At 36.8% G+C, this 13,243-nt stretch overlaps 1 protein-coding gene and 1 long non-coding RNA gene across 2 annotated transcripts; both read left to right on the forward strand.

Annotated features, from left to right (window-relative positions):
* The first annotated feature begins 1,169 nt into the window (after positions 1-1,169).
* LOC114534900 (putative ammonium transporter 1) lies at positions 1,170-8,862 on the forward strand. Its single transcript, XM_028556372.1, has 9 exons — positions 1,170-1,500; positions 2,699-2,788; positions 3,279-3,515; positions 4,809-4,906; positions 5,541-5,672; positions 5,870-6,106; positions 6,846-6,984; positions 7,611-7,832; positions 8,151-8,862. Exons 1-9 carry the CDS (start codon positions 1,425-1,427, stop codon positions 8,342-8,344), a joined length of 1,425 nt encoding a protein of 474 aa, XP_028412173.1. The 5' UTR covers positions 1,170-1,424; the 3' UTR covers positions 8,345-8,862.
* A 3,563-nt stretch (positions 8,863-12,425) lies between these two features.
* LOC114534896 lies at positions 12,426-12,906 on the forward strand. The gene is made up of 3 exons (XR_003688174.1): positions 12,426-12,451; positions 12,636-12,757; positions 12,845-12,906. It is a non-coding gene; the product is annotated as an uncharacterized LOC114534896 (long non-coding RNA).
* The last annotated feature ends 337 nt before the right edge of the window (positions 12,907-13,243 follow it).

Here is a 13,243-nt window from a genome sequence, read left to right on the forward strand (position 1 = left end):
ATTTCCAACAGGTTGAAAATAAGGATGCGAGGCTGCGAATGAGGATATGAGGCTGACGAGGATATACGAGGCTGCGAATGAGGATATGAGGCTGCGAATGAGTGAGGATACGAGGCTGAGAATGAGGATACGAGGCTACAAATGAGGATACGAGGCAGCGAATCAGGATACGAGGCTGAGAATGAGGATACGAGGCTGAGAATGAGGATACGAGGCTACAAATGAGTATACGAGACTACGAATGAGGATACGAGGCTGAGAATGAGGATACGAGGTTGCAAATGAGGATACAAGGCTGCGAATGAAGATACGAGGCTGCGTATGAGGATATTGGGCTGATATGCGGGATACGAGGCTGAAAATGTGTATATGAACTGTCTAGTTCCAGACTTCTAAGTAGTTAATGATTGTTCCGACTTAAGTCGGTTTTCCACTAGCGATATTTTTCGCGCGAATCGACATTTTACTTTTGTTCCAGAGCTCTCAAATGCAACCATCTGGAACAAATTGCTCAAATACAAAGGAATAAAGTCGCTTCGCGCGAAAAATATCGCTAGTGGAAAACCGGCATTAAGAGCTATCATGTACGATTATACCGACGCATTTAACATTAACGCTCCTCCGAATGGCCGAAAAGCTTTGTCATGTTTCCCGACCGATTTTAAAGCACACAAAGACGCTGCATGGCACGCTGCTCTTTGGCTATATTTTAGTAAAACATAGATCAATCTTCTAAAGATTATTTACATTGTAAAGTGTTATATTAAAATGAATTTTATAGCTAAGTGATGGGAGGGCCGGAATGGGCAGGGACGTGCATGGGGGCGATATGCGTTTTCAAAACAACTCCAGCGGGCAGAACAGATTATGCGAACATTCACCCTCCAAATTATCGCTCTAGTTTCGGGCCCGGTCACCAGGGCTAAGTTGCAGATAATATCCACGGAATTAGAAGAAAAATTCACTGAAAATTCCAACAATAACAAAAATAGTGAAAACGTTGCAAAACGATAAAGTAAGATGCAAATATATAACTCAAAGATACGTGCATGTTTATATTCGCGACGTCACTAATTGCGACTTGTACCTGTTTTATTTAAATTTATATATATATGCACTATTTAACGGTTCGTCGTTGCCCATAACAACCACAAATGTATACATGACTAATAGCGTTAACCAAAGCATTTTTTGACACATGTATTAAAGATGTTTTATTTCTTCTAAGAGCATCACAAAAATTTCGCTACCTGAGACTATTTTAAAAATAGTCCACAGGCCAAAACTTACCGGGGTGTTTGAATTATCTCTTAATTCCTCCAAGTAACGTCGAAGATAAAACCACGGCAGTGAGCCCAGTGGTTTATAAATACAGATCGGAAAGGACGCCGAGACATTTATAGCTACGGGAATTTTTTTTCAAAATGGCTGTTCCGCAGAATCCAGCTGTGTCGTCGGTCGATAATTTCTTCCTCTTGGTCATCTCGTTCTTCATCTTCTGTAAGTTGATATCTTTTGAAATGTTTTGCATTTCCGTTTATTGTTTTGTTGTTTATGACATGCCACATGCGACTATCGGCTACTAGACGACTTGTTAAAAATAAGTTTAATTTTAGTGATGATTTCTTGTCCATAATAGAGCCTATTATGAAAAATAGACAGGCCGATGCCGCGATTACATCAAGAAAAATAGCAAAGATAGCTATATACGTCGTATCTCGTTTTTCGAGTTTAGTATTTCGTTTCCTGACAGATGCATTTTATTTCCACATTGGGCTGATCGAAATGTTATTTGGCAAATAAATACAAATTTAAAAATAATTGTCCGTCACACAATTTTGTCTCATGGGTCGACAATGCACACTTATGTCACATTAACTCCGTGTGGACATAATAGTGTTTCAAATTAAACTTAATGTTCTCTTTTTGGCTTTAATGCTTTCTTTGTCACTTTAATGTGCTCTCTCACACTTTATAGTACCTCGATTTATAATACTACAAAATGTATGATTATACCAAGTGACAAAGAAAACACTGTTATTATAGAGTTCCTTTGAAAAACGATGTCCATTTCAAAGTGTCTAGGGTGTTCTTTTTCTATAGTTGTTAATTTTTGGGCGGCGGATCATTTATAAGTTAAGCTCGCTCTCAGAAGATTTCTTAAGTCTGCTTAAACTTTACGAATATGAATGCGCGAGATACATTCATCCATAATAATAGAGAATTATGTAATTACTATAATTTGTCATTCGGCGATAGCTACGTAAGACAACATTTCTGCGATATTGCGTCGGCCAAGTGAGGATATTTGAGACTGATTCAACTTGAATTATCTAAACTGAACAACATCCGATAGGTTTGTCTGAGCTTTTATTTGGTTAATTTTCTAAGGCATGCAGTTCGCTCTTATACCTACATTATAGCGTTGAAAATCGTATTGATCATGCAAAGCAAACCGTTGCTATTTTAAAAACAAAAATACTGGGCTTTTTTATTGGTCATTTATTAGTGACTTACTTCATTTTCATTTTTCAATTGCAATATCATTTTAACGCGCATGCAGTTCTGCACGACCCTTGGTAATAATTATATCGCTCATGTTTAAGTCAACTAAAAACCATGATTTCGTCTACAAGCCTAAACTAAGATTCGTTATGGCTGTGGCATTGCAAAACCGTGTATTTTTTCCGGTATATAGTTATTCAAGCGGGTTTAGCGTTCCTCGAGGCTGGAGCATCGAGATTGAAGAATACAACTGATATCATTATAAAGAAGATGATTATTTTATGTGAGTATTCTGTAAAGAATTACATATTATACTTGATAATACCCGGACACAAAGCATCGTATTTTGACGAGAAATTGACGAGAGACGGGTTCCAAAGAGAACAACAATTTGATTCTACACCGCGTTTTAAACGCTGGTTTAAGGCGAAAATCTGTACGAGTTGAAACACGTTGACATGACTTTTTGGCTTCGTTGGCTCACTCACCTTATAGAGGTCAGTGGAACAGCCACTCGTAGTTTACCGAAGGAGGGTCCATGTGACATCCCTACGCGACTTAGGGATGCAAAGTAGTGAATTTGTGGACCCCAAATGTAATCTAGATTATCTTTTTGCAAATACCTAGCATTAAATTAAGTACAAGTTTTCATACAAGTTTTTCTGACTAGGCGTTCTCAAAGTGTGAAGTATAATATAATGTAATGACATGTGAATTTGATGCCCAAGTTCGTGTCAGGCCTCCGAGTCTACATCGTTCCGGTTTTTTTCTAGTCACATGCGCACTGATGTATTGGTTGTTTGGTTACGCGTTTGCGTGGGGAGAGAAAAGTAATCTGTTTCTCAGCCACAGTAATTTCGCCCTGTCGGACCTTCCTGAATCAACTAATATCTATGTTCATTGGTTGTTGCACTTCACCCTCGCTGCCTTCACCTGTTCGATTGTAAGTGGTGCTCTCGCCGAAAGGACAAACTTTACCGTGTACACGCTGTTTACGGTATTGATGTCAGGTAAGTTGATGCTATTAGGAGCCTTTAGGTTGCATTGTTCTAACTATAACTACAAGTTTATATTATTGATGACTCAAAGGCAAAGCGTCGATAGCCAATATTCTTATCACTTGGTACAAAATATAGTAAAAAACAATTGAAGGTGATGTAACCCGTTCTCCACAGGTGTTTTTAGACCCAATCAACTTAGGTAACTGGTTTAAATTTCAACATTTGAGGCTTCAGAAAAACATCAAACCGGTGACAAAATCTTTAAGTATACAGAAGCTCAAAAATATTCTTTACTGTAAAAGCTTTTACAGTTACTGCCGTTGATTGTAAAAGCTTTGATTTTGAAGCGACAGTTTACAATAAGATAGAAATTTTGGTTTTAAAAAAAGCTTAAAAAAAGCCTCTTTGAAGCTTAAGAGATGGTGTAAAAGCCTTTCATAGCCTAATAATTATGACTTTAGAAAACCACGTATCCAGCTCATATATAAATAAACTTCATCCTTCTTCAAGATGCAAACACAGAATATTATAAGCAACTATACTATATAGACACGTACCGATTTGAAACATTTCAAAGCTTTATATAGAGCGTAAATCATTCCTTTTCCGCTTTTTAATCTTGACGGGAAACCCTCTTTGTTTTTGATAAATGTTTCTTGATGATTTTCATTGAATCCCAATGATGATTTTTATTAGATTTTTAATTAAACCCATTCTATTTGGCATGTAATGTTTAAAAACAGTTTCATAAAAAACTTTCGCAAATTTGCAGTTAATAAATGCTGACGTTATTTTTGAAACACAAATTTTCAGCCAGTCAGAAAGTTGCTGATCAGCTTCCGCTCATTCAAAACTCGCGTAAGCGCATATGTCACAAAACCGGAATCCAACGACCATGGCATAGAATTTTGACAACTTTTGATCCCGCTATGTTCTGTCACAATACCCGGGTGTAATTCCTAACCTCCGGGCGAAATTAGTATCCTCGCACGGTGCTTACACTCTAAATTAATCTGTCGAATTAATTCATTTTCGAGTACCCCAAAACTGTTAAAAATTTGAAACCCCTGCAACTTTACTACCTTACTAGCCATGCAGCTCTGTTTCTTGTTATTATTGCACAGACCACGTGATCAAGTATCAAATGAATAATAAATAATTTCAATGCTTTTAGCCTGAGAGGGGGGGAGGAGGAATCTCTTTTGTTGAACATCCGTGATGATATTCAACGATCCTGACGTTTATGAGAATTAATTGTTTGCGCAGCTTTTGCGTCGTTACTAATAACTCACTTTGTTGAAGGCTTCATTTACCCCGTTGTTACTCATTGGTGTTGGCACGAGGAAGGCTGGCTCAAGAAAGGCGACGATGAAACTCTTGGAGAAGGTGTCTCTTTTCAGGTAGGCGAAACTTCGCAGCTATCAGGAAGAAAAATATGTGGGCTCATAGCACAAAACGGGGAACCCTAGGTTTTTACCAAATACCTAAGGTGGTACACCATTTGCATAATTATTTATGAAATTGAAAATATCGAAATATCTTAACATAATAATATCTGTTTTTTAGAGTCTAGTTCACAGCACAGATCTGCTTCAGTGTGCAAAATGAGAGCTTAGTTTGGAGCTTAGTTTTATGGTAGAAAAGAGCAAGAGTTTTGCCGCAATATATTCAAATCAACTTCGGTAAAAAATTCTTTCTTTTCGGACGTGTATCTAAACTCCGAAACGACTGCTGAAGCGAACCTAGCATGTGAATGTCTGCGCTGTGAACGCGAATTACAACAATCATACATTTCTACTTCAATATATTTCAATACTTCTAATTTTATAAATATGCAAATTACCTTAAGTGGTACACCACAATCGTAAAATCTTAGCCAAAGTCAGTCAAAATTTTTTTAAAAAGTTCAGTAATTGCTAATCACCAATTCTTGTTTTGCCCTGAGAAGCTGCTTAAAGCAAAAATAATGAATTCAAAATTGAAATATCACTGGCTTCCTGTGATCTATCTATATCTATACATGAACATTTGCAGGATTTTGCAGGCAGTGGTGTAATTCATGTCACTGCAGGCACCATGGCTTTGGTAGGCTCAGCCGTAATTGGACCAAGATGTGGAAGATTTGAACGTGGTAAACCAGTTCCTATAGGCGGACACACTGTTCCGGTAAGAAATTTTTTTAACCATCGTATTCGTAAATGTATATTTAGCCATCTTGAATCATGTGCATTATGGCTTAAACAAATTTAAAAGTAGTTAATGTGGATAGAGAAACTATGTGATAATTTTACGTACATAAACACTTTCCTGGGGACAATGAAGACGTTTAATCAATTTTATGCACATGTACACCTCGCGTTTAGCTTGCTGCGTTTGGAGGATACGTTTGTTTGCTTGGTTTTCTCGCTGTTATTTGCGGAAACCAAGGGCACGTGACATCCCGTGGCGACACTGAAGCAATAGCTCTAATTGCAATCAACACGATACTGTCATCTTCCGGTGGGGCATTGACGGCGTTTTTCATCCGTCGAACTTGGGGAGCATGTTATGGTCATCACTCCAGTGTGCTTACTATGATCAATGGAGCATTGACTGGAGCGGTAAGATGATATTAGCGAATTATACGTTTTGTTCGGTTCTATTTTTCATGCGTATGGAAACCGCAGACGGCAACAATAAGGTTTTTGCACAGCGAAGAAATCATTGCCCAGCTAAACGAACGGTATTCCAGCAAATACAAGTTCTAGATTTCAAGTGTACCTGTATAGTTTCAAGGGTTTTTTTCACTCCAAACAAATAGTTCCATAACTTAGCTGCGTTCCCACACTAAACTAATCAGACCAAATCAAACCAAACTAATGAGAAAAATAAATATGCCGTGGCATGTTACGATACGTTTAAAGTGAAAAATGCGCTTTTTCATTTACTTTAATCCAGTAGTTGATTATTTTGTTATATAACAGGTAGATTTTCCAATGAATGAAAAACAGTACCACTTAGGGCATGCACGTGATAGGAAAACGGTATAAAATTTTAGAGAATAAAAATTTTCAATGCTATAAAAACTTCTTCCCAATGTTGGCCTAAATGTTGATTCCAACTCATTCTGATAGAGCAAATTATTTCCATGCAGTTATCGCTAAATTTACAATTCAATTCATTTAGTGCTCATTTAGTAATACGTTTCATTTTAATTTCTAATTGTATCGTATTTAAATGCATATTTAAAACCAGCTACTCGTGATTGCCAATGGCCAGAAAACATTTTTCGTCTCAGTTATGATAGGCTCGACCGCGGTGGACCCTATCTTTGATCAATTGATTCGTGCGTGTTTCTAGGTGTCTATTAGTGCCGGTGGCAACGAGATGCATCCTTATGCAGCTTTTATTGTCGGTTTCATTGCTGGGGCCACCTATATCGCTTGGGATATCGTACTTCTCCATTTAAAAGTCGATGATCCAGTGACGGCAACCTCAGGTAATTCAAATATGGTTATTCAATCATATCATGAGGCAATGACAATCTTATTTGAAATGATCACATGATGAAGCATAATTATTCACAGTCGTTTTTGTGCTTAACATACCAGATTGCCAATGGGGCGATCCGAAATACTTGAAAATGACCAAATCGCTACAACTATGTCTAAATAAAAGGTAGTTTCTATGGAAAGGTATTCATTATCCGAATTGTTTCTCGTTACGTTTTCCCAGAATTATTTTCATCAAAATGCAAACCCGCTGGCGATTCAAAACAAGAGGTTTATTAAATTCTTTCTTACGACACAATTTTGACAAGTTTACATAGGACAGTTGGAGGATAATTAGAAGCATTTGTGGCACATGTACTAAAAAATAATTAAGGTGTAATTTAATTGCTGCAAACACTCCGAGATCTGATAATCGATTATACATTCACATGGGTAATCAATTTTCGGTCTATTTTTGAGGATCTTATCCGCACTCGGATGAGCATTGTTAAATGTATCAATAAATCTCATTTCGACTTTTTATTTCCATAACCTATATGTGCTGATGTTGTTTCATGCACCAGCACCTTTGAATTTTAAGCAACTTCGAATTAAAGTCTTTAAATTTTTTCAGTTCATTTAGGTGGCGGAATGTGGGGGCTTCTTGCCGCGCCTCTGTTGGACAAAAATGATGGTATATTGTATGTTGGTGATAAGCTCAGTTTTAAAATACTCGGTTGGAATCTCCTTGGTGGTGTTGCGATAATTGTCTGGTCTGCTTTGATCTCGGCAATACTTTTTCTAAGTCTCAGATTCTTCAAGAAACTGAAAGTAACAGCTGAAGCTGAAGCGAAAGGTGATTTTCAAATCTGAAACAATTCATTGTAATATCACTTACGCCTCGCAACAGTTTACATACGCTGGCTCATTTTTACAAAAGACCATGCACCAATTATCAATACCCACTTTGCAAATTTTCATGAGTTTTGCAAACGTTGCAAATAAAATATGATGGTCAGTCTCGTTCCTACGGTTCTTCCTATTGAAAATCACAGGGCTAGGATATTGGGATATAGGATTGGGAGATTTATGTTCTATCTTTCACAATTACGTATTCTGTTAAAAAATTGCTGCAATATTAAGTTTCATTTTTGTACACTATTTCGTCTTCCAGGTCTTGATATAAGCAAGCATGGAGAACCAGCCTATCCAATTGGAGCATATGCTGAAAGTTCATCATATCAATATCCGAAGACAGTGCTGGTAAACGAGAGGACCAACCCTGCATTTAGCAACATGGATGCTTCCATGTCTAGTCAACCAAGTGAATCAATGAATACTCGAGGCAGTACGTCAGCTATGTCTTGATATTCGAATACTTAAATTGTGTCGTACAATATTTGTATGAGTGGAATCGAAATACCGAACCTGGATAAGCAGAACATTGTCAGCATTTTCTAGTTTTACGTTTCAGTTAACTTTGTGAGTAGTAGTATTTTATTCAATAATAATTGCTAATTGTATAGTAAAAAGATGTTTTCTTTTATGTATAAAACCAGTGACTCGTCACTGGCAATGAGTAGTCCCTGCAGTTATAGCAGTGAATATAGGGTTTATGACACGTTTGGAGAGAATGGATAAAAAGGCTTAAAAAGAATGTATAAAATCAGTGACTCGTCTCTCGCAATGAGTAGTCCCTGCAGTTATAGCAGTATTAAAATATAGGGTTTCATGATGACACGTTTGGAGAGAATGGATAAAAAGGCTTAAAAAGAACGTAATTTGAGGGTTTAGTTAGGGCATTACATTTCGAGCGTAGAAAAGTGAATCTTGTGTAAATAAACTGAAGTTAAAATATAAATCTAAGAATATTATTAGTATTTAAGTCGAAGGAATAAATCTTTTTGAACAAAATCGCAACAAGCAACGTCGCATCTAGATGGGCCCCAAATCTGCCCTCAAGCCTCCGAATTAAGAATTCTATCACTTACTATTCTTGCTGAGCTGATTCTTCCTTATCATGGAAATTCCTTAAATTAAATAGGGTACGGGTGGGTATATCCTGGATCGCCCAGAAGGCAACTTGCGTTATAAAAAAATAGAAGTTGTTTACTACACTTCGACTTCACCCGGCCTCTTCCATGCAAGGTCAGATTAATTTGGAAGACGTTCATTTTATTTTTATTCCACATTGCTCGGCTTGTTTAAGGAACAAAGTTTTGGCGTAATTATACAGTTCAATATCTGCATGATTAACCATTCTTAGTCTGGCCATGACACTATCACTAATTGGTTTCCTCTCGACACCGACTGTTACGAATTTCTTGCCTATTATCTTGTGATATTTTGAGATAAAGTTTGGCAAACGTTTGTGCAAAACAGCCGTGAACTCATTTAAATATTCTACTAAACCAATACTGCAGTAATAACGAAACATGTTGGCCTTCGCTTGCGACAGAGCTTGGCTGGTTCCGTTCTGACAAAACGTATCTGGTCCGCAAAAGAATCTGGTCATAGTGTTCCATTTACAACCTTCGTACTGATTTTCAATGCATTGTTCCAGGGTCACATTCCAATGACCCAAAGCTTTTAACTTACGAAGCTTTTCCCCCCAGCGATTTGGGCTTCTTACATAATAATAATGAGATATGAAACGTTCTACGGGTTCACGAAGTAAATTTATATAGGTATGTTTCATTTTAAGACCCGAGTTAATCCTGAAGTAAAAATGAGAGATTGCCAAGTGACGTCTGCGTTCTCGTAGATCCCGATACGCTTTGCTTTGAATGCATTGCAGTATTGGATGAGATTTCCTTTGGTTAGACCATTCTTCCGTGGCTTCTGAGACAGGAAAAATAAAAGTATTGATTGTATCTACAGGCTTTCTGATAATAAAAGAAACTTCGTTTACTCCGTTTTGCAATAATAATCTATTTTGCTAAGTCTGCCCCGATACTTTTTTGTGGGATTGTGGATCTTAATTCTACACTAACTCGGACCGCCAATTTTTTTGACAATCATGCATTTAATCACAAAGGACGACTAAAAATGTCATGATCAGGTCTGCATGGGAATCGAATAAAATCTTATCTCACGTACGACTATAAAAATGAGAGCTTTATAAAACATCTATTTCTTTGTCCTTCTATTATCTAGCATCTATTATCGTTCTAGTTAAGTCCCTGTTCGTAATAAAATTATGCGATTTCAATCTTGATATTATCATTTCTCTACATTTACGGATGCAATTTCGCAATAGGCAATAGCCATTGTGCTTCATACTTTTTATATATATCTTCGTAAGAGAGGTAACTTCAAGTACGATTAAGAGAGGTAAGTTTATAGGTAAGTTTCTACATTATACTCAGTATTTAAAGATTCTCACCTTTCAATATTCCATAATTAAGGCTCTTACTACAATTTTCAAGAAACGAGGTCATACTTGTACTTGCTGTTTTAAAAATCCTGTTGTAAAGTACCACCTGGGGGTATAATGGATTACAGCTGTGGTCAGAGACATTCATCAATATTTACTAGCAATTGTTTTGTTCCAAAACTGAGTAGAACTCTGATCTCTTTTCGGTAACCTATAACAAAAGGAATTCGAATTCGAGCTTAAATTAATTTTCTTTCTTTCTTTCTAGAGTTTCTTCATTCTGCTTTTAAAACTAAAAATACTGTTATTGTGTCATAATCAAGGTCGCTGGTGTAAAATATACTCATGGGCGTATCGGCAAATATTTCTCAAAGACGATGTCAGCAATTTGCCCGAGTGGCAGGAAAACTACGAAAAATGCCTCTTGATACGAAACGTCCAACTTAAAGCTGAAATCTGAACTGAAACTGAAAATGTTATGCAATAGGCAACATCAGTACAAAAATTAATAGACTAATGTCTACGCAAAATTAGTCATTTCCTTTTTAAGGTTTTTCTTATTTAAGCAAAATCCTTTATGTCATCGTCTAGCTGTGTAAAGGCCGGCGCACACTAGAGCTATGTGCTTAGCAAAAAGTCATTAGTGGCCATTGGCGTAAGCCAGTTGCTCTCGTGTGTGGGCGACTCTTCCGGCGACTTTGGTCATTCGTGCCACTTACGGCAAATATCTAGCATGTTTGATAATTTCTGCCTCGCGTGCCGAAATCTTTCCGTGTGCGGCAAACTGAAAGCTATCTGCTTATGGATTGTCTTAACAGCGCATGCGTAATATACGAAAGTAAACATCCAAGATGGCGTACAGATTGCAAAAACAAAATTATGGATGAAAGTGAAGACGAAGAGGTGTTGTTATTTTTGTTGTTGTTGCGTCGGACTATAGACTAAACACCGTTATCCAGGTGCTATTAATTACCTGTTTGAGAAAGCTTACTAGCTATTTCTGCAATAGCGCATTCCCGTTTTCTCTGTTTCTATTCACATCGTATAAACATCTGTATTCTGGACAAAGATCAACCATTTTGTCTTCCAATATGGTCTCAGCCACCAATGCGTTTTGCTTTGTTTGCACCGCTATCTTGGATGTTTACTTTCGTATATTACGCATGTGCTGTTAAGACAACCCATAAGCAGATAGCTTTCAGTTTGCCGACGGAAAGATTTCGGCACGCGAGGCAGAAATTATCAAACATGCTAGATATTTGCCGTAAGTGGCACGAATGACCAAAGTCACCGGAAAAGTCGCCCGACAGCTGTGACAGCTGTGACGCGAAATCTCTGACCTGCGAAATCTCTGACTTTTGCGTTTCTGCACATGCGCAATGATATGCATGATTTATTTTTGCTCATAAATTTCGCAAGTGTTCGGCTACAGAACGGTGCGTCTTAAAAGCTTTCTTTTAATCGTTTGTAATTGTTGTTAAATGGCTAATTTTACAACTGGGATCAATACTGCCAGTGTCGATACAAAGCCTAAAACAAAGAATAAACACAAGGTATGTAGAACTTGGATTTTATAGTGATCGAACACCGCACAATTTAGTCAGGACGCCTCTGACTTTTATTTTCTCTCGAATTTTGAATGCCATGAAAGAATATAAAGTTTGTTTGTGAAAAAATTTTCTTGTTATTTCATAAAAATAGGTTTCTTTACAAGATGTTCTGGAGTTCCTGAAGTCAGGACGCCAGATGCCAGCACACTTGGAAAATTTGGAGAAGACCGCGAGGAGAAAGGCCTTCCATGCGCTTTCAGAATTCTCAAGAAACTTTGTGTATGAAGGTATGGTATTGGCAAGGCATAGCAAAGTCTGTGTGAATTAAAGTATTATACATCAAATGTAAAACCCATTACCAATCAGATTAATAATCTTAGTAATACTACTAATAATAAGCTCTTTCATACCATAATGATTAAACATTTCTTTTTTTAGTGATTTGGTTCATATCAAGACCAAATGGAATGCAAGGTCATGGAAATATTTGCAACCTAGCCACTGTAAACAGCTTGATAGCTATATAACTGCGGTATATATGTTTGCTATGTGAGTATTTCAAATAATACAAATTTGTATAGAGATCTAATGTGAATTCTTATATTACAGGACAATATAATTTTTAATTGTATTTATTTATACAGTACAATGTGCATTCATGTAAATTTGGCCTAATTTCCTTGTGTGTCAAAACATGTAATTAAACCTATAATATTTTATTATTATTTTATAGTTTGGACAATGTCTCATCCAAGGGGCAAATATGACGAAGCAACTTCGACCAGTTGATTTGGCTATTCAACGCCAACACATATTTGAAACCTTATGTGGGTCATGCTACGATGACATTGACAGGTAAATCAAATGTTTATTTTGTTTTACTGAGTACCAATGAGCAAAATTGGGCTTGTGAGTACAGTCAAATCTTTTATATTTTTATAGTGGACGAAATGCAAGTGTCTGCAAAATCTGCAGGGGGGATGGTGGAGGTGACTGGCTGGGTTGTGACAAATGTTGTCAATTTTTCCATGTAAGCTGTATTGGTGTGGACTTTGCAACCGCCCTTGCAGAAAACTTTTATTGTTAAGCTTCATTAGAGTGTTTAGAAATTTTTTTATGTATTTTATTACAAATGTAGTACTTGTGCCTGTACAAATTAAGTGTAAATATATAGTTTAATTGTAAATAACTAACCTCTGGATGTAAATAATTATGTAAATGCAGTTGCATGAAATTAAGATAATAATAGTTCCTAAACCAAATATTTCCTAAACCAAAGCTGAAAATTACATTGTCTTACATATTCTTTGAGAACAAAGTAATACTTTATAAATAGAAATA

Source organism: Dendronephthya gigantea, unplaced genomic scaffold (assembly GCF_004324835.1).
Source record: "Dendronephthya gigantea isolate DGI-Jeju-01 unplaced genomic scaffold, DenGig_1.0 000108F, whole genome shotgun sequence".
In the NCBI taxonomy this organism is placed as follows: Eukaryota; Metazoa; Cnidaria; class Anthozoa; order Malacalcyonacea; family Nephtheidae; genus Dendronephthya; species Dendronephthya gigantea.